Source organism: Oryctolagus cuniculus, chromosome 12 (assembly GCF_964237555.1).
Source record: "Oryctolagus cuniculus chromosome 12, mOryCun1.1, whole genome shotgun sequence".
Classification (NCBI taxonomy): domain Eukaryota; kingdom Metazoa; phylum Chordata; class Mammalia; order Lagomorpha; family Leporidae; genus Oryctolagus; species Oryctolagus cuniculus.
In genome coordinates this window covers 89,619,070-89,645,650 of record NC_091443.1, presented here as the reverse complement: position 1 = coordinate 89,645,650, position 26,581 = coordinate 89,619,070, and the positions used below count along the sequence as shown (strand labels likewise).

Genomic DNA, 26,581 nt, shown 5'->3' with positions numbered 1-26,581 from the left:
TGAGCATGTTCTTAAGAAAACTCTGATCTAATGATATGGCTCTGGTCCGACAGTTTGATGTAACTTCTAACCTTGATTTTGTCTCATGAGCTAGGCATGCATCCTTCCAGAACCTCAACATTTAAGATAAACCATCTGTCTTACACAAATCAACAAACCCCAGCCGGGCAGATGCGGAGCTGGTGGTGGGGGGGGGCTAGCCGGCCCACACCCCAGGTAGCTGAGCTGCGTCGGAGACTCCGTGGGAGACCCCGGCAGCTCAGCCTTTCTTCCCAGGCCACTTCCCCAGAGTGAGGAACAGCAATGTCTTCTTCTAGCTGTGCTCATCTCAGAGATGGAGGCCTGCATCTGAGCCTGTCCAGGGGACGGCGGCTCCTCCAGGCCAGGGCGGGAGCCTCCCCATCAGACTGGGAGCCGGCTCAGGCCGGCTGGCCGCTGCACTCCCCCTGCCTGTGGACACACCACAGCCGCCGACAGGAAGCAGCAAGAGCCCACTCTGGCTTCCCTCTGCTTGAGGTGTCCTTAGTCTCTCTCCTTATCCAGTAAAAAAGGAAAAAAAGAAACTGAAGCCAAGTTTCAGGGTGCCTGATGATGGGACTTCTTTTGCATGCCAAAGATAGTTCCAAAAAAAAAAAAAAAAAACCACTATAATGCAAATACTTTATTATCAACGAGTGACTGGTATTAGCTTTTTGTCTGGGAATTAAGATTTCAAAAACCATAGATCAAACCCAGGCTTTTCCACCCAGCTCTGCTGTTATCATTTTCTTTAAAAAAAAAAAAAGAGGAAGAAGGAGGAAAAGAAAGAAAATATATCTGTATTCAAAGTATTATAAGCCAAAGTGCGTCTTTCTTGTTTTGTCCATATACACACATTGCACCATACATAAATAATTACATTGTAAAAATGACTCCATAATTACAAGTATAATATATATTTCCATATAATATATAAAACTTTATATTAAATCTAGGTAGATGATATGGGGGTGGGGAAGGGGTCCGGGGGGGGGGGGGGCTGCGTCTGCGGGGGCCCGCGGCGGCCGCCGCTATCTCTGGTTGTTGAGCAGGATCTCGAGCCAGCAGGGGCAGGAGGTGATGAACTGCCGCGAGTAGCAGGGCCCCCAGCCCTTGGCGAAGCTGATGCGCACGCTGTTGGGGTCGTAGGGGCCGTCGGCCGCGTCCGCCTCGGGCGCCTGCTGCCGAAGGCCCGAGCGCTCAAAGTCGAATACCTTGATGGAGTAGCCGGGCGGCACCTTGCGTACGACCAGGGCGCGGCCGCCCGGCGCGTCCAGCGTCGGGGAGTTGACGAAGATGGGGTGCTCGCCGCGGTTGTAGGCCCACACGCCGTCGGGCTCCTTGCTGAGCACGATGCCGAAGCCGATCTTGCTGCGCGTGCGCCGCACCGACTCGCTGCGCTGCTCCAGGTTGAGCTGGCCCAGGCAGAAGCCGCTGCCCTGAGGTAGGTCGTAGAAGATGCTCACGGCCTGGTCGTACACGGCGTAGAGGCGGCCCACGCGCGTGCGGTGCTCCCAGTACGCCACGCTGCACCAGTGGCTCGGCTTGGTGGCGTCCGGGGACATGCTGGCGTCTGCGGGACAAGCACAGGGCACGGGCGGGTTACTCGGGCCGGCAGGGTGGGACCGCGCGCTCTCACACATACTAGGCCCCAGGCAGAGGTCAGAACAAAGCTTAGGAGTTGGCACCCAGCACAAGCGAGCCAGGGCACCTGTGTGCAGCCTTTGTCCAAGCTCTGCCTCAGCGGAGCAGGTGAGCGTGGTTAGGCACTCCAGCCGAGCAGCCATCACCATTGGGAGGGAACTCGGCACAGCACGGGGCTGGGCTGGGGGGTAGGTCTCCGGGGTCCCTGCCAGCCCCGAGTGGTGCCTCCCGGGGGCTGCGAGACTCCTCCCAGCTCAGCCTCCCTCTCCCATAGCCCCCCACCCCCACCCCACCCGCGTAAACCTTCATGGCAGGACGCGTAGGTGGACACCAGCGCTACAGCCCCCTGGGTACCACCGAGGCTTGCCAGCTCTCTTGGCTGCATCCTGCTTTGATCTGGGCCTCACTCCACACCCCCACCCCCACCCCAGCAAAGCAGTGGCCTAGTTGGGACTGAAACTCCTCCCATATCCCTGCATCCCAGCTTGGGGCACAAGGTTGTTGTGTGTTGTCTACCACATTTAAGGAGGTTCTAAGCCAAAGCATGGGCCTGTCTCGCAGGGCAACCCCCGGCTCCCTGCTCCTGAGAGTGGCCAGCTTCTCACACTCGGAGGCGTCCTGACACCTCATCTCCTCATCTCTGCTTGGGCAGCAGGCAGAGTGCGTGCAGGGGGCAGGGGACGGCACAGGGAGGACAGGGCACTTCCTCTTTCTCAGCTGCTGCTGCTGCTGCTGCTGCTGCTGCTGCTTCTTCTTCTTCTTCTTCTTTTTTTTTTTTTTTTTTTTTTGACAGGCAGAGTGGACAGTGAGAGACAGAGAGAATGGCCGCCGAAGCCAGAGGGCTGTGCTGATTCAGCAGGAGCCAGGTGCTTCTCCTGGTCTCCCAAGGGGTGCAGGGCCCAAGCACTTGGGCCATCCTCCACTGCACTCCCGGGCCACAGCAGAGAGCTGGCCTGGAAGAGGGGCAACCGGGACAGAATCTGGCGCCCCGACCAGGACTAGAACCTGGGGTGCCGGTGCCGCAGGCGGAGGGTTAGCCTACTGAGCCGCAGCGCCAGCCTCAGCTTCTTATAGGCCTTCTGATCAAAGACCAAAGGCAGAAGTTCAAGGTCCCCTCCTCCTACCTCCTCTCCCCAGCAGAGCCAAACACCACCCCCCAACCTGGCCAGAATCCTCCCCAGGGATGATACCGCATGACTGGGGGTGAATTGCACAGAACCGCCTTAGAGTTTCTTGTGCCCCAGCCACCGGGCTCAGAGACGCCACCCCCTGGGTATGCGGCCACATCTCCCCAGTTCTCTAGGGGAGAGACTGCCGCCACTGGGAAGCCCACTGCCTTCTCTCTCCTGGGGCGCCCCAACTGCAGCCCACGCTCCTGCACCGGGCTCCACCAGGAGGAGGACGAGGTGGGTCCTGGGCCTCTCCACCAACTCAAGGCTGCACAGGGGCCTGGGAAGCTCCCTCACAAAGCTCCGGACAGGCCAAAGGGGGAAACGCTGCCCAGCAGCAGGTGGGCAGCTGCTGGCCCACGGGCCCACGGCAGTGCCGGCGGAGCCAGGATCAGAGCCCGGGACCCCAGAGTTCTTCTCGAACCTTGCTGTGTGGTCTGAAAGGTTTCCAAGTGAGAGAGATCCGAGGCTGTCACCGCTGACCAGCTGTGTGGCCGTGGGCAACTGCTGAGTGGTCCCAAGCCCCACCTCCCTGCTGTGAGATGCCATCACCAAGTGGCCTCGCTCACGCAAGTCCCTGTCTGGGTTTTTCTGGGAACTCCAGCAACAAATCCCTCGGATGCGGGGAGATCAGCTGTAGGGTCGTGGCCCCAGGGGTCACCGCCGTGGGGAGTGTCACCAGGGTGCTGGAGGGCAGTGCCCTTTGCAAACTCTAAGACCCTTTGCAGATGCTACCTCACCTAGGCCCTGCAGTGGACGAGGCGGGAGGGAAGGGGCGGATGCAAGAACTGAGTGGTGTAGAACTGAAGGTCTAGAACAATGATGAGTGTGTGTGTGTGTGTGCGCGCGCGCGTACATGCATGCGTGCAACAGCAGCCGCCACGCTCTCTGCAGCCCGGTGAGCAGGAAGGCAGGAGCCCCCAGACCCACAGTCCCCCCCCCACCTCTCCCAAGCCACACGGCCCCCGCTCTCCCCCTCAGGCCTTGCGTCCACAGCCTGGCTGCCACTCAGGACAGTCTTGCAGAGGGATCTTTTTCCCCTTGTGACTCCAAGGCTGTGCCCCGCCATCTCCCACAGCCATCAGCCTAATTAGGATCCAGCTCTTTAATTGCAAATAAATACCGGGGAGTCAGACCCGAGTGAACAACATCAAAGATGACCGAGCTCTGACCGAAACTCCCGCTCACTACCCCCTGCTCGGAGCCTGGCCTGGTTCCCAGCCAGACTCCGGGTCCCGCTGGGAGGGCTGGGGCAGGGGGAGGAGCAGAGGCGCTGGGTCCGGCCGGGGTGGATGTGCAGAGCGGCGCTAGCCGGGGAGCCAGGAGTCCTGCCCCTTGGTTCCCATCCAGCAGGTCCTCTCTCCCCTCTGGCCTCAGCCTTCCCATCTGAACAATGAGCTTTAAATCTCTGTGATTTGGCATCTAATCTGGGCACATCTAGACACCCCTGTTACACCACCCGACGCCAGAAACTGACTCAGCTGTCCCTCCCCAGGAGGGCGGATAACCAGAGACCGGTGCTGCATCTGATGGAGGACTACTTGCCACAGAACAAGCCGTCGAGCCGTGCAACAGCAGGCATGGACTGCACGTGCGTCCTGCTGAGCGGCAGGAGCCAGGCACGGAAGGCCACGCGTGCCCTGTTTCCATTGCTAGGAAATTCTCGAGGAGGCAAAGTGGCCTGGAGAAACCAGAACAGTGAGGACTCCCCCACCCCCACCCAGGGAGCAGGAAGACTGGGAAGGGGCGCGGGAAAGTTTCTGGGAGCTTGGACCACTGGTGTGTGACCTCCAAAGTCTCCATCCGAAGTCCCCTTAAGAGCTGATATTTTCAAAGCACGTGCCAAGTGCCCCAGAGCCAGCCCTCTGCGTGGCCTCAGCTGGGCTGACCCAGGGGAACAGCCCCGGGTTGCCTCCCTGTGGCTCCCACATTCCTGCCACCAGAGGGTGGTGGCTGCCTGCGCTGGGGCAGGAGGCGACCAGCCTGACAATGGGCCTCCCCTGCACAGAAGCCAGGCAGGCCCTCGGATGGCTGGCATTCCTTCCTCTTGCAGCCGTCCCCCTATCCCCCCCCCACCTCCCCACCACGCCAGGGTGCCTGGAGCCCAACGTGTAATTTTGTGAGGGTGCTGGGGCAGCTAGGGGGGCCGGCTGCAGTTTGGGAGAGGCAGGCAAAGCTGAAATCCCAAGGAAAGCCCTGAGCTTCTTCAAACCGGCAGCTTTCCTCCAGAACAAAGAGCAGGGGCAGCCAGGTTCCTGCGTGCTCCCCGCGGGCCGCGTGTGCCCCCAGAGCACCGTGCGCACTCTGCAGCTCCCCTGTCCTTTCGGCCAGGCAGTCCAGGACTCGGCCAGCTTGCAGAAGGGGCCAGAGCTGTCCCCTGATGGGATCTGGACTCGGGAGGTGTTGAGCATTCGCAGGGGGCCCAACCCCTCTGTGTTCCAGGTCTCTGCACGCACCTGGGCTGCAGCTTCCTCCCCCTGCTTCTGCCGGGCTGGACCGAAAGGACCCGCACAGCCTCGCCATCCGTGGGCCCGAGACCAGGGCAGGCAGGCCCAGGGACAGGAAGGCATCTGCCCTGCAGGCCGGTGGCCGAGCCAGAGCGGAGCCGGAGACCAGGCCCCTCAGCACAGGGCTGCACAGAGGCCTCCGGGGCCTGCTGTCCCCGCTGTCCCACGTCAAGCCTGGCTTCAAGTTCCCGTCCAACCGGCAGCTTTTCATCTGTGGCTCCCAGGCCTGGGAGCAATTACGTGGCCCTGCATCTGGTTAACCTAACACCCCTTTTAAAGTCTTGTTTGCCCATTAGATAAGTAGTTTTTGTTATCAAACTTAGAGGGAAAAAGGGTTTCCACTTAACCCTCCTTTGTCGTCTGAAGCTTCAAAGATGGCCTCGGGTTTTTCAGCAAGAACTGAGATGCCCGTTAATTAGGGCCTTTTTTTTTTTTTTTTTTTTTTTTTTTTTGCTTCATTAAGGGAGGGGAAGAGCAGCCCTCTATCCACTGGGCTCAGGCAGTAAAAGCAGAGAAAGAATGCACACAGGGCCACGTTAATGGCCAACAGCTTAGAGCGAGCCTCTGCTGAACTCTTTCCAAAAGCTGGGCCCAGCTGACAGGAGTTTCCTCTGATTCGCTCCCACCCACCCCTTCCCACCCCCTACCTCGGCTCCAGCACCTCTGGCTCCTAGAGGAAGCTGGGCTTCCAAGAGGAAGTCCCTAATCGGTCATTACATCACGGCGGTCTGGCCACCACCGCCGCTGCCTGCGCAGGGCCCACCTCAGGGGCTCTTTCTCCGCCGGCCGCTGCTCTCTGGGCTTGGGGCTGTGTGCTGGCCACCACCCTCTCTAAGGACTCGCTCAGCCGGTCTGCGGGGTCCACTCCTAAGACAAAGGAGTGTGACGGGAGCCGCAGGGATGAGGACAGCAAGCAGATGGAGGGAGGCTGGGCGACACGCGGTGCACGGGGCCAAGGTGCAAAAGCCGAGGCCCAAAGAGGTGACGCGACCTGCCCAGGTTGCCCTGGAAACGAGCCACACAGCGGGGGCCCAGTGAGTGGGTGTCTCCTTGCACGGGCTCAGGAACAAAGAAAGCTGCCTGCATGTGAACCCCGGCTCTGCCACTCACCAGCTGTGAAATCTCAGGCAAGTGATTTCCTTTCGCTGGGCCTCAGTTTCCTGACCTGCAAAATGGGCATGCAACCAGTGGCTCCTTCATCAGGGTGTTCAGATTCATTTCAAGTGCATCAAATAACGCCAAACAGTGCGCAAGATAAGTGCTCCGTAAGCTAACAGCTGTTACTATTCCTCGTATTATTATGACCATGCGGTCTTATCAATCTGTATTATTTGTCTAAATAATAATAGGTTGGCTTAGCCTGTACAGTTCACCAGGCAATAACACCTGCAAAGATAAGTCGTGTCAAGGCAGCTGACAGTCAAAGGAAAATGCTAACAGTCAGAAGGACGCCAGGTGCTACAAAAAGTTCGTGGAAAATGGAATGCGAAGGTAAGTTTATTTTGGTGCAAAGAAACGTTGAACTAGTTTTGCTTTCATGATATGCATCTTCCATGAACTTTGTGAAGTACCTGCTTAAGCCAGCCAACACTAAACAAGCTTCGCCGCACGCCAGGCGGAGGACCATGTTGACATTCCGCTCGTCCTCCCACTCATCCCCATGTTCAGATAAGGGAGCTGAGGCCTGGAGGCCAGGGCCCATGCCCAGAGCCAGCAGCTAGTGGATGCAGAGCTGGGATGCGAGTGCCTGTCTGTCTAGGCTGAGACAGGGGCTCGGCTGCATTGTTCCCAGGATTGCAATCCACGGGCTGGCACAGGGACACTGCTGGGAGAATCCAGCCACGCCCAAGCCAAGCTGCCCTGCTGGGGGCTCTGTAAAGACACTGTGTGGTGCACTGGGTTAGGCTGCCACCTGCCATGCCGGCCTCCCATATGGGTGCCAGTTCGAGTCCCGGCTACTCCACTTCTGATCCAGCTTCCTGCTAATGCATCTAGGAAAGCAGCAGAAGATGGCCCACGTGCCTGGGCCCCTGCCAGCCACGTGGGAGACCCAGATGAAGCTCCTGGCTCCTGGCTTTGGCCTGGCCCAGCGCCTGCTGTTGCAGCCATTTGGGGAGTGAACCAGCGGATGTAAGATCTGTCTTTCCCATTAGCTCTGTAACTATGCATTTCAAATAAATAAATAAATCTTTAAAACGGGGGGACATTAAAAGGGGCCCTCAGATGTGGCAGTGTTGGTGCCGCTGACCCACCATGCGCTGTCCACCCTCCATGGCAGCCAGTGGGTATTTCAAAATATCGCCATCTATGACCCCCTATGCGACCCTGCAAATACATACACTTTTTGGCTTTTACGCAGAGCTTCTCTCAAAATATTCTGCGCAAATATTCCACTCCAACAAATAACAACAACAGAAACACAAAAAATGAGCGTTTTCTAGCAATGCTGCAGGAACAAACGCCCGTCTTAGGAAAGGGCTGCCTCGCTGGAGGCTGGCAGGGGCCTGGTGCCCTGGGCTCTTCATTCATTGTCCCTTTTTTCTCTACAGTCCAGGAGGTACGAGCGCCCCAATTCTCAGACCCCTAGTCAGAAAGGCCACACAGCAATGTGGCAGGGCAATGTGTGTGGCCGGCCAGGCCCTGAGCCCACCCTCTCTGAGCCAGGCCCTCCGTGTCTGCCTTCCTGGGTCCTCCCCAGAGGCCCCCTCCTCCCGAAGGGCTTGAGGAGCCCTGGGGGTGAGGTGATCTCCGCCAGGGGCCGTCTGACTGGCCGGGCTGTCGCAGCCTGAGCAGCCCTGCAGAAGGGACCCTTCCTCCAGCCTCAGCGCCTGACCCCAGCCCGCCCGGCCACACGGCTGGCTTGGGCCGAAGCGGCAGCCTAGGCTGAGATGGGTGAGGTTTCTGTTCTTTCAAGTCGCATAGGAACTCGTCTTGCAACCCTGATACAAAACAAGCTTTGGCCCAGGCACTGAGACACTGGCCTGCTCAGCAGCCCCTCCACAGCCCTACAGCAGAGGGGCTGATCAGAGCAGGATGTGAGGGTCCTGCTTCTGCCACCTGCAGTCCCCGGCTCCCACCCCTCAAGGCCAGGCTGGGTCCCCGGGCGCAGGTGGCACGGCCTGTTTGCTCCACGGCACGGCTCTGGGGAACAAGCTCCCTTCTTCTTTAGAAGTTATTTATTTTATGTATATATTTCAGAGAGAGAGAGAGAGGTCTTCAATCAGCAGCAGCCAGGGTTGGGCCAGGCAAAAGCCAGCAGCTGGGAACTCAATCTGGGTCTCCCACGTGAGCGGCAGGCACCCAACTATTTGGGCCATTTCTGTGGGTACACGTTAGCAGGAAGCTAGAACCCGAGGTGGAGCTGGGACTCGAAGCCAGGTGCTCTGATACAATACGAGGTGCAGGCCTTCCGAGCTGTGGCTTAACCACGGTGCCAGACGCCTGGCCCCAAGCCCCCTTACTACTGCGAGAGCCACAGGAAGACGGGCGCCCAAGCTCTCCCCTCCATCCCAGAGCTGGGCACTCGGACTGCAGCCTCCTAAAGGTGACCCAGTCGCTGCAGCCCGGAGAGAGAGGGACCGCAGAGACATCCAGGCTGGGGGAGCTCGGGGAGGCGGGTGTGGAGGTGCCTGGGCTCTGGGGAGGGGGAGGGCAGCAAGTTTCATGGTGGGTACACTCAGCCCAGAGCTTCTGCAAGAGGGCTCTGCCCAGCCGGCGCCGCGGCTCACTAGGCTAATCCTCCGCCTTGCAGCGCCGGCACACCGAGTTCTAGTCCCAGTCGGGGCGCCGGATTCTCTCCCGGTTGCCCCTCTTCCAGGCCAGCTCTCTGCTGTGGCCAGGGAGTGCAGTGGAGGATGGCCCAAGTGCTTGGGCCCTGCACTCCATGGGAGACCAGGAGAAGTACCTGGCTCCTGCCATCGGATCAGCGCGGTGCACAGGCCGCAGTGGCCATTGGAGGGTGAACCAACGGCAAAGGAAGACCTTTCTCTCTGTCTGTCTCTCACTGTCCACTCTGCCTGTCAAAAAAAAAAGGGGGGGGGGGGCTCTGCCCTTCACTCCCATTCCAAGTCCTCTTTTGTTTTATCACAAAGTCAGAATCCAAGTATGTTTGTTTGTTTTCTTACTCAGAGACCACCTGGGGTGGGAGAGCCTCACTTTTATTACTGCCCCCCACCCCAGAAAGAGACTTGTGCAATGACCCTGGGTGCATCGGCTAGGAGAAGGGACCCCTGCACCCCTGCTGGCCCAGGGATCTGCACAGCCTGTTCACATACGAGCCAGGATCCTCACTGGTCTTCAACCCCGTGCCCAGGTGAACTGACTGACCCCAACCCTGACTCCCCTGGTGAATATGAGATCAAAGAACAAAACCAGTCCTTTGGGGGCCCTGGCACGGACAGCCAGAGCGTGCGGCAGGGGCTCACGAGTGCTGGCTCATGGCAGGGAGCCCAGCTCTGGGCCTGCTGCCCACCCCAGGGCTCCCAGAGCTGGGAGGGTTCAGGGCCCCTCCGTGTCTCCTGTATTTCCCAAATGCCATTCCAATTTCATGGGTCGACCTCCAGCCTCAGACGTCTACTTGGACCCAGCTTGAAACCTGGAAAGCAAAGGACCTGAAAATCACCCTGGACCGGTCTGAGCTCTCAGGGTCAGGCACTCAGATCCTCGTGGAAACGGGCCAAGGGGACAAGACGAGGCACCCACCCACACCCTGGCCCCTCAAATCTCTGGCCTGGCCATCTGCCATGCTGCCTGGGCGTCGTTGCCCAGCCCAGTCCTGACCTTAGCCCATTCCAGCTGAGACCACAGCTGGTGGTGCGCATCCTAATACCTGCGTTACCACGGGCAGGTGAGGATACCTGGGTGCCAGGGACGGCTGCACAACCTGGTGACCCAGGGCAAGATGGCAAGGTGGGGCCCCATGTTCACCAAGCGAGAATCTCGGGGCAGGGCGACGAAGAGGAGGTGAGAATGACCCCTGGACCAACCAAAGCATCCCCGCGCCCCTCTGCATCCCCGTGCCCAGCGCCCGCCACCACCACCGTGCTCAGGAGAAAGGCTGCAAGGGATGCTGATGGAGATCAGGCCAAGGTGAAGGACAGACCACAGGGACGACGGGCCAGGCTGCCGGCTAAACCAGGGCCTCCAAAGCCAGAACCCAAGGCTGCACAAAGGGAGAGAGGGCCCCCAAAGGGGAAGAAGAGCGGCTGACACTGGCGAGGATGGGAGTAACCGCAGACCAAGGAGACGCCCCAACAGACCGGGTGCTGCGGCCGCCAGGTGTGTGTGTTTTTGATAACTGTGTACTTCTGGTGACCGTACAGCTTGAAATACTATTTTTATCAAGTTTTATAAAAACACAGGATCCTGTTTTCATTTGTTTTAAGCTAACCGCCCCAACCCCATTAAGAAGCTGTGATGGTGAAAACAGAGCAGGGGCCCTGAGTGACCGCACCCACAGTGTCCTCCAGAGGAATTTCTGGCTGGAGGGGGTCGGGGGCTTTCTAGAAGGGCCTAGAAACAGTGTCCGGAGCTTGATGACTCAGTTTCCTTACTGTTCCCTACCACTGGTCAGAATCTCGCTTAACCACTCAGACCCCAGTGTCCACCCGGCACCCCCAACCCCCACTCCACCCAGGCCTGAACCGCGCCCCTGCACTCTTGGGAAACATCTGGTCTCCTCGCCCCATTGAAAAAGGCACAGTGGCAAATGCTGTTCCATTGAACAGGTGACCCCGCCGATGCTCAGAGGCCAGGGCATGAAGGCAGCGGGGAGAAGCACTGTCCTTCCTCGCTGGCCCCTGCGATGTGGGGGCCTGGCAAGGGACTGCTGGCAGGGTCAGGTATATAAAGCAGGTTTTAACGTCTCAAAAAAAAATCTCAAGCCTGTAGGATGTTGGCAGTGGGGACGGACTGACTCTGGCGTGCTTATAAGCCTGCGAGGCTGTCGGGAAGAGAAGGCTTTGAATGCAGCAGCCCGAGTGGGAGAGCCGGCCTCTGGATTCGCGGAGCTCTCCAAATCAGCCTCATCTGACATCAGCCTATTGCTATTGACCAAAGAGACAGCATCCGTGACCTTGGCAAGACAAATACACCTGCCTCCGTTTGCACGAAAGATGCAGCGTGGGACGAACACCCCCAAACACCAGAGGTGGGGCATTCAATTTGAAAATAATCCTTCCATTAAACCCTTCCCTCTAAAATACCCTTTTGTAACACAAAGATACACAATCCGTGCCTCTCTAGCGAATGCAGACTGCTCCGTGCCAGATTTTCTTAAAGTGAAGAGTTGCCTCAACCATTCTTGTATATTTCTAGAACAAACAGCAGTGCCTCATAATAAGCAAAAAGCTAATATTGACCGAAGAGATCATTAATCCACAATTAAATACAATATTTGCTCTACAGGATGTAGTAACATGAGATTCAAGAGTTCCCTACAAAAATGTTGCAAAATGACCCAGGGCTTGGCAGCCGCTGCCCCCGTCTCTGCTACAGTGACCCGTGTACTGTTTGTGGCTGTGCTACTGTGCAGCAGGTTGAAGCTGCATGGGGCCGGGCGTGCCCAAGCCCCCAGGCAGCCTGATGTGGGGTGGGAGCTGTCATGGAGGTAGGGAGTCCCCCCAGGAGGTCCATCCCACTGGAGAATCCCATAGAGACCCCTGGTGCCATGCCTCAACCCCAAGCCCTGACGCCTCACATCACAAAGGGGGTCCTGATGCTCCTGACAGTGGGGTGTTGTTTCCAACCGTGCTGGGTTTTCCATTCTCTAAGCCCATTCATTAGCTGATGATAAAGGCCCACAGTCCACAAGGTCAAGGACGGAGCAGCATGGGACACGGTCGGTACCCTCGATGAACTGCCTTCTGCCACACCGCCCGGGAACCTGGTAACGGACGCCCCGGGAGCTGTGGCTTTCTTGGCAGAGGAGCGTTCTCCCCGTGCCTGGATGCGCGCCGTGTGACCAGAGCCCGGGCAGCAGGACTGGGAGGACAGTGGTCCCCAAGGCTGCCCGTGCTTCTCTGGCTCGAGTGCCCAGGCTAACCTTTCAGTAAGAGGGGCATCTGCCTTGCTGTCCACGGCCCAGCTCCTAATCCTTGATTTCTTCTTGAAAAGACAAGAGGCCCAAGGAGATGTCCGGGCTGAACTCCATGAACAGCAATGTCCAAGAACCTTCTAGAACTGTCTCCTCCTCCGTGTGCCAGGAAGGGAGATAGGGGTGCCCTTCCCGAGTCACAGGGAAGCCTACAGGGGCTCCTGGGGACTCTGGTGGGCAGGCAGCACCCAGCAGGCAACTGCAGAGACAGGCTGTTGGCAGTGGACGTCCTTGGTCTTGGCTGGCTTGTTGCACTCATCCCACAGGAAGCCAGTCACTGCTTGAGCACCTACTGTCTGCACAGCCCTTCTCATCCTGGGAGGCCAACTCCCTGCCCGAGGTCACACAGCCAATCAGCCAGCATTTGAACCCAGAGCAGCCACGCCCAGCTGCCACCCCTCTTCACTGAGCGTACCTAGTTGCAGTAGGCGGTCAGCACACTCCTGTCTCGGAGGGCTCCCACGGCTGGGACTCCTCCGTGAGGCTGGCGCCTGCCACCACCACCACCCCCACTCCCTTCCCCGTGGGCACAAGTGGCCCCGGCCGCCAGCGTCTGCATTCCCAGAGCACATGCCCAAGTCAGCCTACGAAGGAGGATCCTGAGTTATTCAGCCTGTAAATCTGGGCCGTTGTGAATTTCCCCTCCAGCCACAGGCAAAGTCAAACTTCTCCTTCCCCCACTGTAGTGAACCACTCTTTGTTCCCTGTATCTCCCCGGCTCCGCCTGGCTAGGGGCCAGCTCTCAATTATTAATTAATCTGGGAGGCGCAGGTTGCATTCCTGGCCACCTAACCACTTCCTCCTCCTGGGCTGGCAGGGAACTGGTAGGCCAGGCCCTTTGCATTACATCAAGCATCTCCCAACATCCCGGCCCTGTCTTGTGGCCACTGCTCCAAACCAAAGTTAAAAATAACAGCAGAAAACCCAAACACCCGTCAGTCCCCGTTCCCCAACTCCAGCCCCCAGTGCCAACCCAACCTGGTGCCACCGTCCACCATACAGGCACCACCAGCCTTGGTTTCTCGACTGTGAAATGGGGAGATGCCCCCCACGCCCTCATGCAAAAGCTGTGTGTCTGTGTGTGGGGAAGGGGTAGTTCTCAGGAACCAGAAAGGGACCATGCCCAAACTGAAAGCTAAGAAGCTCTCTTGAGGCTGGCTGGGAGAAGGTACTGCTTCTGGCCCCACAGGAAGCCAAGGGCCAGCAGCTGGGTGGGGGGGGGGGGGGAGCAGCAGAGGCAGGAGCAGCACCTGGGTTTATTGAAGTCATCTGAGCAACTTCCAGGCTTGGATGAAGAGGATGGAAGCGAGGCCCCTCTTGGTCTTTGCACGGATGAACGGCCCAAGGGACTAAGCGACCAGCCTTGGTGTCAAATGCAGCCCCGCTCCCTTCCCCCGTAGGATTCCACTGCCTGGCCCTCGTACTCAAGGCCTGTCCCTCCTTCAAGTTCCATACTGGGATGGCACTCCCTGTCTGCGGGAACGCTGCGTGGCTGGCGCCAGCTTGACAGACATCAGCATTAGGCCATGAGACCAGAGAGGGACCAGGATGACAGCACAGCACCACAGCGGGTCGTAAGCAAGGGTAACCACTGGTCACTGCTGATCACTGCCAACCAGCAATGACCCTGGTCATCTTCCTCCCCGGCACCTCCCCCTCTCCAGACCACGCCCTGAGTCAGTCGATCCATGGGCAGCTCCAGGAAATCAGCACCTTAGCAGACGCTCCAGGAAGGACCCTGGCGTCTCAGGCTCGGGTCCCCTGGCCCCTGGGCTGCCTCTGATCTAAGACAGATGATCTGACCCCAACTCCACAGCGCATGGACACCCTGGGGAGGAAGGGACACTCTGCTCCTGGCTTCCCCCTACTCCCCGCAGCCCTGAGGCTTTGGGCTAAAGCACGCATACTGCCAAGATAAATTATTGTGTGCATACAATAAAGTACCATTAATGAGGACTCATAAATCTAGGGTTTGTAATAATTCCGCAAGCAGCTGGGCTGAAGTTGGGGGGGGTTGATAAACAAATGCAAAATATAAATAAGGCTTAGGAGAACTGTTTATGCTACTCACACTGTATAAACAACGGGCGTACCAATTACAAATCGCTCTTATCTGTCCACTAAAGCAGAGCTCCAAATGACCTCCAACAGGAAACATTATCTGGTCAGCATCACGGCCTATGGTATTTGAAAGAAATCACAAAACCTGGTTCCTTAGACCAGATCCTGTGCAGCCACCCACCACCCAATCAGCCAGCACCACTGAGGAGCCGGTGAGCTGTGCGTGTTTTCTGTGGATCTGGAAAGAAAGCCACATGGACTTCCTGGATGGCCTGCTCTGGTAGCCAAGGGCCACCCTGAAGCAGCATCAGCCCTTGGCCTGGGCACGCTCACATGCCACCCAGCTATCTTTAAGAAGCCGTGTTTCCTAGCGCGTTCAGTCAGAGGCCCTGCCAACGCAGGCGTTCCCACGTGAGGGCGGGCAGGGAGGCGCCTGGCCTGGGCAGGAGCCCCCTGGGGCAGCAAGCCCAGCAGGTGAGCCAGGGGGCGGCCTGTGTGCAGCGGCCTCCTTGGTGGTTTACAAAGGAGTGAGGCCCCAGGTGTCCCCCGTGGGTCAGTCAACAATAATAGACAGGTGAGGGGCCCACAGACGAGGGTGGGCACAGTGGGGTGACGGGAAGTGGGCCGGGTGAGGGCGCGAGGCCATGGGGTTGAAAGGCTGCCTCCGTCCTGGCCGGAGAGGGACAGACTGCGAGGCCCCAGAGAGGCGGGCAGGGGGCCAAGCTGGAAATACCGAGGGCGGCTCCAGCGAGAGGAGCCGGCCCTGCCAAGTCGGGGAGGCGGCACTGACGGGGCCCTGGCAGGTTCCGGCCGGGCGGGTCCCCGAGGGCGCCGAGTCAGAAGCAAGCTGCCTGTGTCTCTGGGCACGTGGGGGCTGGAGCCACGCCAGGGAGACCCAGAGTCGCCAGTCTCCCTGGGGTGCCCTGGCCTGACACTGCCCAGCAGCCGGCCAGCCCAAGGACCCCTGGGGAATGGACAGCCACTGGGGCCAAGGCATTGACCTTGGGCAGGGCCGAGCCTCCAGGCCAGCAAACTGCTCTTCCCCCTCCATCCTCCAACTGCTAGCACTGGGGTGCTTAGCAGCACCCGCTGGGTGCAGGGGCCTCTCTGGGGAAGACTCAACCTTTGAGACAGGAAAGCCACGTGTATCGGCTGCTGCTTTCTTTTTCCCTCTCCCACCAACTTCTCTGTACCTTCTCCTTGGCCTTCACAAACTGCTCTCAGGGAACAGGTGTTTAACACCCATGTAGGAGACCCGACTGGGTTCCCGGTTCCTGGCTCTGGCCCTGGCCCAGCCCCAGTGGTTGTAGGCACTTGGGGACTGAACCAGTACATAGAAGTTCTCGCCAATAAAATAAAAATGAAAATAAATTCATCTGTATCAGGTAAAGCCAACAGTAACACAGGGACTGGGGCCTTGCCACAGCACCAGGAGATGTGCAGAGTGCCTTGGACCCTAGGGGTTCCACAGGCGACCCTTGGCCAACAGCGAGGTATGATGGGAAGTTTCCTCCACCTATCCATTTTTTTAAAAAAAGATTTATTTTCTTATTTGAAAGGCAGAGTTACAGAGAGACAAAGGGAAAGAAAGGGAGTGATCTTCCATCTGCTGCTTCACTCCCTAAACTGCCACAATGGTCTGGGCTGGGCCAGGCTATAGCCAGGAGCCTAGGGTCTCCCATCTGGGTCTCCCATGTGGGTACAGGGGCCCAAAGCACTTGGGCCCTCCTCTGCTGCTTTCCCAGGCGCATTAGCAGGGAGCTGGATCGGAAGTGGAGCAGCTGGGACTCGAACTGACACCCAAATAGGATGCCGGCATAGCAGGTAGAGGCCTAAAACCTGCTGCTTAATGCCAGTACCCATCCATCCAACTGCTGGTAACCTGAGCATACACTTGGCTCAACCCTGTCCCTCCTCAGGGCAGTCACTCTAGAGCAGGCAGCCCCGTCTCACTTTAAAGAACCACTTCTTAGCAGCTCATTCTCCTCGGAGTCCCAGCATTGCCACCTTCCCTACCAACCCCCTCCTGACCACGCCCAGCCAGCCCAGAGCTCTGCCCTGCCCGGGGCCTCGAACTTGTGCAGCTCCACCCAGAAAGCCTGGAAGCCAATTCCCTGAAGGAAAGAGTGGGAAGGGTGTTTTCAAGAACCACTCATTGTGGGTTTGGGGCCCCGCCAACAGAAGGGCCACGGGGACGCGAGACGGCCATTTGCTCAGGTGGCCTGCAGGCCACGAGCTGCCCGGGTGCCTCCTGGGTGCCAGGCTGCGCCAACGCGGGCTCCCTGGAGGGCTTCGTCACTCTGTGGTGAGGGAATTCTGGAGGCTGAAGTGGGGCGGAAATAACAGGTACGTACGTCGCAGGGAAACTGCACGACTCTTATTTTTGCAAACATCATTCGTTCTGGTCACTTCCAAGTTTTGTAGTAAGCTACACACACACACACACACACACACACACACACACACGCATCACTTTTTTCCCTCAAACCAAAATAGCCATCCCTCCGACTGGAAGAACAACACATCCTAGCTGTCAGTGTGTAGTAGCCCTGCTGGGGGGGGGTGGCTCCTAGTGCCCTGCTCCCTGTCTTCTGGGGAGTGTGCCCCCCCTCCGGTGGGCCGCACGGGCGTCTCGGGGTGAGGGGCACGCCCCTCTTGCACGGGCAGACAACTGCAGGGGGCCATGGAACGTTCTATCTAATAGCAACCTCATGCGTATTTCAAAACAGAACCGGGAGGCAGTTAGGGGAATGTAAAGGCGTCTTGGGGGCCGGACAGGAGATCATTCAGCCCAACCTCTTCCTGTTACAGAGGAAGAAACTGAGACCCAGGGAGCAGAAAGCTGTCGGCCTGCAGGCTGGGGGCCTCCCAGCCAGGGCTCCTGCTTCTGAGCAAGGACCCTCGGTCCTCAAAGCCACCGAGGCCGAGAAAGCGAGACGCAGAATCCTGGGGAACCCAGCCAACGCGGATTATTTTTGCAAAAACGGCCTGTTTGTTTGTTCTTGTGGGCAGCAGAGAGAGAGGAGTCTCCCCCCTGCAGCACTGTCGGAACAACTCCCCGCCGGAGCCTGAGAAGTGACCTGCCCGGCTGGCCGGCACCGCCAGCGACTCTCAGGCAAAGGATGTGCGTTGCAAAAATGGGGCAAAGTTTCCTATTCTGAAGATAACATTGTAAGACACAGGAAGTCTGCGAGCAGCGGCTGCCTTTGCCAGAAGGCCTCTGCACACCCGCTGGCCAGTGTTTCCATTGTACATTCTGGAGATTCTAGGACTGGGGGGGCGGGGGGGGGGGCGGGGAAGTGGCAGCAGCCGTGGCCCAGGTGAGAGTCCAGGGAGGTGCCCTGCAGGCCCCCGGGCTCCCCGGCCCTGCTCAGAGTCCAGGCCACCTCAGTCAAAACACAAAAGGGTTCTAGAAGCCCCAAGTCGCTCCTACTTTGGGTTTCTGAGTCCAGATTCCCAGGCCCCGCCCCTGGAGATTCTGATTCATGGGTCCTGGGTGGGGCCCGGGAATCTATGTTTTCAACCAGATTTCGGGGGCCCACCCCCTCCCCCGGCTCTGCTACGTCATGATCCTGAGCAGAGGGCTCAACAGCCTGGCACAGGGGTGGGAGGCCGGCTTCCTTGACGGAGACATGACAGGGGCAGGAAAGACACCAAACCAAACCGACTTCCTAGCATTGGACAGACACGGTCGGGTCCCAGCGCCAGGCCTGGGAGCTGGGCCGGGAAGGCGACACTCTGGAGCCATCGCGGACGGCCCTGACTCAGTGCGTCCGGGTGTGTTCGAGGACAGGCCTTTGGGGGGGCAGTGTGCGCCTCCCCGAGGGATTTGAAAGCAAGGACCTCAGTTCAAATCACACGGCCGTGTCCTAGGCTGTGAGCCTGGGATGAACGGCCTTCGTTCCTCTGGGCCTCAGGCTCCCCGTCTGTGAAATGGGACCGAGATCATCGAGGACAGCGGGAAAGGGGACTGCAGTACGAACACAGCTGTGTCCTCCGAGCGCACACATGCCAGGCACACACACTTCTCATGACAAGCACACACAGTGGCTGTTACTCACTGAAGACACTTCACAGGAGGAGGCAACAGGCCTCCTGACCAATCCAAGGGCACCAACTGGGGAAGAGGTGGTGCCAGGGTTCACCACCAGCCAGTCTGAGCCTTTTGCTCTCCCCCTGGCCCGCGTGCAGCACCCAGGGAGGCTCCCCAACATGCTGCCTTCCTGCCCCTTCCCCCAGTCCCATGTGTGCTGTCCAGCACCCCAAGATGTGCGTGACGCTGCAATGCATGGGCACCGCGAGACCGAGGCTCATCTCTGCCCTCAGAGCTCCACAGCCAGCGGGGAGAAAGGACACGGCCACCAAAGGGCATCAGAGAGAGGGGACAGAGGGACGTCAGACCCAGAGAGGGGAAGAGGGCGTGAGAGACCCAGGGACAGGGAAGGAAGAAGTGCATGCTGGGGCGCGGTGGGGGTCACTGTGTCACAGAGGTGAGGTCGCAGCCTGCAGCACCGGCATCCTGTATGGGTGTCAGTTCCGAGTCCTGGCTGCTCCACTTCCAATCCAGCTCCCTGCCAATGCACCTGGGATAGCAGTGGAAGATGGCCCGAGGGCTTGGGCCCCTGCACCTACGTGGGAGACTGGCAAGAAGCTTCTGGCTCCTGGCTTTGATCTGGCCCAGCCCCAGCTGTTGCGGTCATTTGGGGAGTGAACCAGCGGACGGAGGACCTCTCTCTCTCCCCTACCCCCTAGCACTGTGTGTGTGTGTGTGTTTCTCCTCTCTGTCACTCTGCCTTTCAAATAAATGGATAAATCTTAAAAAAAAAAAAAAAAAAAAAAAGTGCCTGGGCAGAGACACACTGGCAGGACAGACAAAGCCACAACAGTGTCCTCTGACCAGGTCACAGAACTGCATGAGGGTAATACAGTAAAGGCTGGCGGGGGACCGTGAGCCTCTGACCAGGAGGGAGCACCTGTGCTGTGCTGTGGGCCAGGTGCCGAGCTCGGAGGAAGATGAGGACCTGAGAGGTTTCCCACAGCTTTGTGCCTGCAGACCCCAACAGGCCACCTGCTCAGTAGGGGAGGGGACCCCGCCGCACGCTTCCCCTCGATGCCACCTGCACCAACACCTGGGTGTGATCTGTACCAGAAGTCAGCTGGATTGTGTAGGTGCAAACTCTAGGGCTGTGCAAAGTGCTGAGTGCCAAAGGCGCAGTGCGTGCTTCTCCCTGGTCTTTATTTATCAAGTCTGTTTAGATGTTAAGACACACTGCTCTCGATTTTAAAAATCCCAGGGGTGAATGAAGATCTAGCACAGTGCAAAGAGACAAGCACAGATGGAGGGGTGGATGGATGGATGGATGGATGGATAGATGGGTGGATGGGTGGGTGGATGGGTGGGTGGATGGACAGGTGGATGGGTGGATGGGTGCGTGGGCAGATGAGGGAATGGATGGTAGATGGGTAGGTGAGCGGATAGACAAATGAAAGGATGGGTGGGTGGAGGAATGGGAAGATAGGCGAGTCGGTGGTTGAATGGATGAGTAGATGGATGGATGGATGGATGGATGGATGAGTGGGTGGGTGGGTGGGTGGATGGATGGATGAGTGGGTGGGTGGATGGATGGATGGATGGATGAGTGGGTGGGTGCATGGATGGATGGATGAGTGGGTGGGTGGGTGGATGGATGGATGAGTGGGTAGGTGGATGGATGGATGGATGGATGAGTGGGTGGGTGGATGGATGGATGAGTGGGTGGATGGATGGATGAGTAAGTGGATGGATGGACAGGTAGATAAACAAGTTTACTCTGATATTTATAATTCATCCATCCCCCTCCTCTTTCTTTCTATCTTTTGTGTATTTCTTTGGGAGCTTGTCAAATTCTTTTGTTTCTATCCAACTGTGACTTAAATATTTCACAACTATGTTATCAAGTACAAAGATTCTTGATTCTTCTTACTGATTTTTTTTTTTTAACGAGAGAGAGATAGACAGACAGATAATGATCTTCCATCTGCTAGTTCACTCCCTAAATGGCTGCAACAGCAGTTGGGCCATCTTCCGCTGCTTTCCCAGGCACATCAGCAGGGAGCTGGATTGGAAGTAGAGCAGCTGGAACTTGAACCAGCACCCATATGGGATGCCGGTGCTGCAGGCAGAGGCTTAAGCTTCTACACTGTGGCATAGAAGTTACTGATTATTTTAACTCCATAAAGGGTCAGCAAAGCCAATTTGGGTCTGTTACTTGTTTATGCAAACAGAGTTTTTGTTTTGTTTTGATTTAAAGTGCTGTGCTCATGCAGTAGTGTACTGTCAGTGGCTGCTCCCAGGCTGCAAGGCAGAGCTGAGTGGCTACGCCGGAAACTCCAGGTCCTGTAAGAACAAGAATGTTGCAACCCGGCCTCTCACAGAAAAGGCTTGCTCCTGATCTACGCACACTACGCCTTCCTTTTCTTTAAAATGCATTTTTCCCTGAAATGTTACCCCTATTAACATTGCTTCACCTCCCTCCTTCCCTCCCGCCCTCCCTTCCTTCTCTCCGCTTAGCACGGCATCCTGGAGCAGGACTCAAGTCTACCCACAAAATTCACTTAGGTCCACATACACCTCACACACAGAGCCTGCTGGCAATTATATGCAAATTTTGAGTGTGCCTGAATTCTGACTGCGACCTTCTACATGAGCCCAGCTGTTGCAATTTCCACTTAGGGCATCCTGTCTGCACTCAGAAGGTTTCAGATTTTGGATTTCTGGATTAGGGATGCTCAACCTGTATGTTTTTCTTTTTCCTGCTCCCCTTAATTTCAACCTTCTGATACAATTTTGTTTAAATGTGTCTCTTCTAGATCACCACTTAGCTAAACTTATACAAGCACAAAGGGAGAGCTTTTCCCTTTTCATAGCTTATTTTAACACATTCACATTTATTGCTACATGTTTGTTCTTGCCCTACTGTCACATGATTTTTTAAAATTTGCCATGTTTTTTCATTTCCATCCTGCTGAGTTCTGGACCGTTAACTCTCAGAAGGAACTTGGCATCGGGAAGGAAGAAAAGGAGACTTCTGTCTTATCAGTATGTTTTGAATTTCTATAAAGGGAATATAACCGTCACTTATTCAATCACCTACTACAGAGTGTTAGGCATTGTGCTTAAGCCGCCACTTGGGTCGTTCACATCCCACACGGGGGTGCCTGGTTCGAGCCCCTGCTACTTGGTACTTCCAAACCCAGCTTCCTGCTAATGGGCCTGGGAGGCAGAAGATGGCCCAGACACTTGGGTCCCTGTCACCTAGGTGGGAGAGCTGGCTGGAATTCCTGGCTCCTGGCTTCAGCCTGGCCCAGCCCTGGCTGCTGAGGGCAGTGGGGAGTGAATCAGTGGATGGACGTTCTCTCTTTCTGTGACTCTGCCTTGCAAATAAATAAATAAATCTTTCAATAATAATAATAATAAATAATGCAGAGAGTTTTAAAGAAGCATATACAAGGATCTCAATGATGAATATTCACACAACAAGGGTTGCGGTCACACTCTGCTACCCAGTGCCTCCACCTGCAACCACACACCCAAGACGACACCAATTTTATGGAAGTGGAACAAATGTGGAGTTTGCTACATGGAGGCTTCCCACGCCCCTCCCCAGCAGGCTAACAAGGCCCCTGGGGGCCTGGGCCCTGTAAAAGTGCCCCGCCCCTCCCTGGCCCGTCAGGCTGCCACCACCAGGTCTGCAGGGAGCCTGGTCCCCAGTGCCCAGCCAGGGCACTCTGCTGGGCTGCCAGCACTTCCTTTGCAGCGGCGGACATGCTGGCACGCAGGGCGTGTGTGCAGAATGTGGCTCAGGGCAGGCCTGGCCGCCCCTGTGTGCTCTCCCGGCTGGCCCCACCTTCAGAACTTCCTCTGGCCCTCTCCAGAATGCCAGAGCCACTCAGGACTCCCAAGAGACAGAAGGAGCAGGCCTGGCCCCACTCCCTGGGGAGTCAGGGAGAGACCCAGGCCCAGGGGCCGCGTGGAACACCCCTCGGGACCTGCCTGGACATGGCGGCCTACCCAGCAGCGGGAGCCCTGGCTCAGCTCTGCCTTCTGCCCACTCCCCGGAGTCCTCGGGGGCCTCTGTCACACAGCAAAGGGGGCAGTGTCTGCCACAGCCCTCAGCTGCCCTTTAAGCCCACAGCAAGGGCTGCCACGCGCGCCTCGCTGCCTCCGGGGCCCTACCCTAGAGTCTGGGGATCTCCGGGGATTTTGGAGTTTCCCTGGATACCCCCTGTCTCACAGCAGCCCCGGCCATTAGGGCCTTGACAGTGCTGGGGGCTGGGGCCGACCACTGACACTGTATAGGTGGGGAAACTGAGGCAGAGCACGATTAAAACCAGGCACTCAAGGACACAGAAGCCAGTGAGCAGCTAAGCCCCAGCCTCGAGTCTTATGCACCAAGTCTGGGTTTTCCCACGACACAACTGAAGCAGAACCTCCCTCCAACACGAGGGTCAAGCCCAAGCTCCCTGAGGAGGGGGGCTGGGGCGGGGGAGGACTCTCCTCCCAAGGGGGAGGAGCCACCCGACAGCCACCCTCACCTCTGCATGGGGGACAAGCTTCTCTGCTACTTCACTGTGTGACCCCAGGCAACTTACCGCCCTACTCTGGGCCTTGCTGTCTCTGGCCCAAAGGGGCTGGACAACGGGAAACTCTAGTGTCCTGTCCAGCCCTGGCGGTCCAGCCCCCGGGGTTACTAAACCCGATGGAGGCGCCACTGGAGGGCTGTACCTGGTGTCAGGACCCCTCCCCCCGCCCAGGGGTGGAAGTGGGGGGAGGAGGGGTCTGCAGCCAGGCGATGGAAAAACAAAGATTTGCAAGGGCTGGGAGTAAACACCGCTGTTGGCATGGCAGGGCCGGCAGGGCGGCTGAACGAGAATCCCGAAACCGTTAAAAATAGGAAAAGAAACGGTGCAGTTCACATATTTTGCAAAGCTAAGTTAAACCAACATCTGTAAAAAATATCCCCGTTAAACGGAATAGCAGGATTTCATTAAGTAAATTGCAAGTTGGCAAAAATTCTGAAAGAAAGGGGAAAAGCCACGGGCTGGCCTGTAATTTAAACCTCATTTTAACTGTGACAGCGTGACTGCAAAGGGCTCCGTTTCCAAACGAAAGGGAAAAAATAAAATCAAACCTAAAAACAAAAACAAAACAAAACAAAAACAAAAAAAAGGCAAGGCCTCCTGCATGCCCGGGCACCCCCTCCCGCCAGCTTCCAGGGACCCACAATATTTTCAATAATTACTATGTTCCCTAGTTTTCCCATGGATACAAGCGAGGGACGGGGAAGGGGGGTGTGGGAGGAAAAAGTGAACAGTCAGTCACCATTGTCACCTCTAATTAGGTTCTTATTTATTTATTTATTTTTTTACCAAAATGGCCTGAAGCACAGAACTCTGGGAATCTTTTCCTTCCTCCAAGAGGCCTTTCTGGTTAACCCCACTGTGGGCTCCCCTGGCGTGTGGTCCTGCAGGCGGGGATGGCCTCCCCGCCCCCCCCCCCGGCCAGTGCAGCCCAGGGTAGGGGGGCTGGCTGGGGGGGGGACCCTGCAGCTGACCTCGCCCCTCCGGGAGCCTCAGTGCCTCACCTCTAAAATGGGGTGATGCCCACCGCCGCCCTGCCCGCCCCCTTGAGTGCGGGGGTGGGTGGGTGGGACAGGGCGACAGGAACCTGGGCAGCAGTGGCGGATGGGAAAGCACCTTGCAAAACACAGCCTGCTGGCAAGCCTCAGGGAGGAGCTGGAACCCGGGCAGGGAGGCGGCGGCTGCAGGGACCACATGAGGGGCCTGCCCTGTACCCCATCCTCTTGCAGCCCTGCAGCAGCCCCTGGGCCGTGGCGGATGGGACGCTGCCAAGAAGGCCCTCAGAGAGCAGACTCCAGCAGGGCAGGTCCTTACAACTCATCCTCTTCCCTAGCAGTGGAATACACACTCCTTGGCGCCTTCCACGAAGAGCCTTCCTGTTAACCCCAGCATCTAAAACACAAGAGCTCAAGCTAAGCCATCTCCTCCACGCGTGCAGCAGTGCCCGGAACACTGCAGAAACCTGGACGCTCCTCTCCCCGGGGAAAACGGAGACACTGAGGCTTAGCACAGACCGCGACCTGGCCCGCGGTTTGTTGTTTGGGGTCTTAGATGGTGCAGAGTCCCCAGGCTCAACTGTAGGCTCTTGGTGAGGCCAGATGCACCCCCACCCAACAGGCTCCCCTCACTCAGGTTCCCACTGCTCCTCACTGCCTCAACCTGACCTGTGCACTGTTGCCTAAAAAACACAGAGCCCTCAAGGACAGGCACTGGGCACAGGACGCCTGTATTTCCCACCGGAGTCCTGCGTTTCAGTCCCGGCTCTGCTCCTGATACCAGTTTCCTGCTAATGTGCACCCTGGGAGGCAGCACGCGAGGGCTCAAGTTACTGGGTCCCTGCTACACACACATGGAAGACCCGGATGGAGTTCCTGGCTCCAAGCTTCGGCCTGGCCCAGCCCCACTGTTGCAGACATTTAGGAAGTGAACCAATGGATAGGAAATCCATCTCTCTCTTTCTCTCTCTCTCTCTCTCTGCTTCTCTGCCTTTCAAATAAGTAAGATAAATAACAAGATAAGTAATAATAAAATACATAATAAAAATAAATAAATGTTAATGGATTTGTAGCGCCTATGCTGCTGCCTGAGGTTGACAGGGGCATTTTCCCTGCGCCTCAGTGAATCCACCTGTAAAATGGGGATGAGACTCATCCGTGCCCCTCCCCCCACGACTATAATGACGAAGGGAACCACTCTGTGTGAAGTGCCCAGTCTGAGCTCAACAGTTAGGAGGCGCTCTTTCTGCACGATGCTATGAGGCCCTGCATTGAGGGCGCTCATTGAAACCACCACCCAGGATGAGAAGGAGAACAGGTGGACCGCACCCACCTACCAGACACCACCGACTTCACCCGGGGCCCTGGGTGAACCGTGCACGTCCACGCGCAGGCGGAAGGGGGTCAGGGACTGGACGGCTGCCTGGAAGAGGCCAGGGAGAACCCTGAGAAACAGCCTGCCCCGGCGCCCAGGCAGCGTCACCTGCAGCCCGCTGACGCTGCGACCCTTTGGCAAGAACACGTTTTTGCCTGACCCCGCCTGTGACCAAGGTCCATCCACTTCATAAGAGCGGCAGAGGCTGAGGGAGTCCTGAGGACACAGCAGACAGGTGGACGCAGGGGAGGCACGAGAAACGGCCCATCTCTGGGGACCAGACTGCACCCAGCAGGGAGCAGGCCCCCCACGTGCACGGTCAGCTCACCCTCCTGTCCCCCCGGGGGGATGTCCTTCACTGAGGAGGACAAGGGGGCCCGAGCACCCAACCACACGTCACTCAGAACCCACAACAACCTGTGCTCCCAAGCACCCTGCCTGCTGCCCATGGGGGCTGCTATGGTGGGGGCACCAAGAGCAGGAGGCCGGGCAGGATGAGAAGCCCGCGTTACCATCGGGGGGACCCCAAGCCAGCCCCAGGACCGAGGTGTCCTGGGTCCCCAGCTGAGGCTTTCCCCATGATCTCTGAAAGTCATGAGGCCCCCAGGAAGGAGACAATGAGCTGTAGAGCCCTGAGTCCCATGAGGACGCGGGGCTGGGCAAGGCATGGAGCAACTACCGGATCCATTAACCACATTTCCAGGGCTGCTCCCACGAGGCCCACGAGGGCCACTCCCGCCCAGGCTCACCAGGAGCTCTGGCCCATGACAGGGCAAGCTGCATCCCTTCTCGGAGCCTCACTTTCCCCATCTGTAGAATGGGCTTGAGCCGTGTGGTCCCTGATGTCTCAGGCTCATGATGCAAGACCTGGACCAAAGGCCACTCAGGGATTTGGTCCTCAAGACCAGCACAGCCAACTCCTGCTTGCCCCTGTCTAGGGCCACCAAAGGGAGCTGCGAGACAGGAGGGGAGAGAAAGGAGGGGGCCCAGAGCAGCAGTGCCCAGAGTTGGGCGACAAGGAGGAGCCACTGGGGCTCCTTGCAAATGGCCTGCCTCATGCAAAGCCCAAACCTGCCCCTCTCCCCGCAGCCAGAGCCACA

General features: G+C 57.6%; 1 protein-coding gene across 2 annotated transcripts in view; it reads right to left on the bottom strand.

Annotated features, from left to right (window-relative positions):
* Nucleotides 1–646: 646 nt before the first annotated feature.
* SMAD6 (SMAD family member 6) overlaps nucleotides 647–26,581 on the bottom strand; it is a 71,516-nt gene continuing 45,581 nt past the window's right edge. For both annotated transcript variants that reach the window (XM_051822328.2, XM_051822327.2), the window contains one exon: nucleotides 647–1,591. In XM_051822328.2, the coding sequence (XP_051678288.2) occupies nucleotides 1,050–1,591 (542 nt within the window). In that variant the 3' untranslated portion in view covers nucleotides 647–1,049. The remainder of the gene's footprint in view (nucleotides 1,592–26,581) is intronic.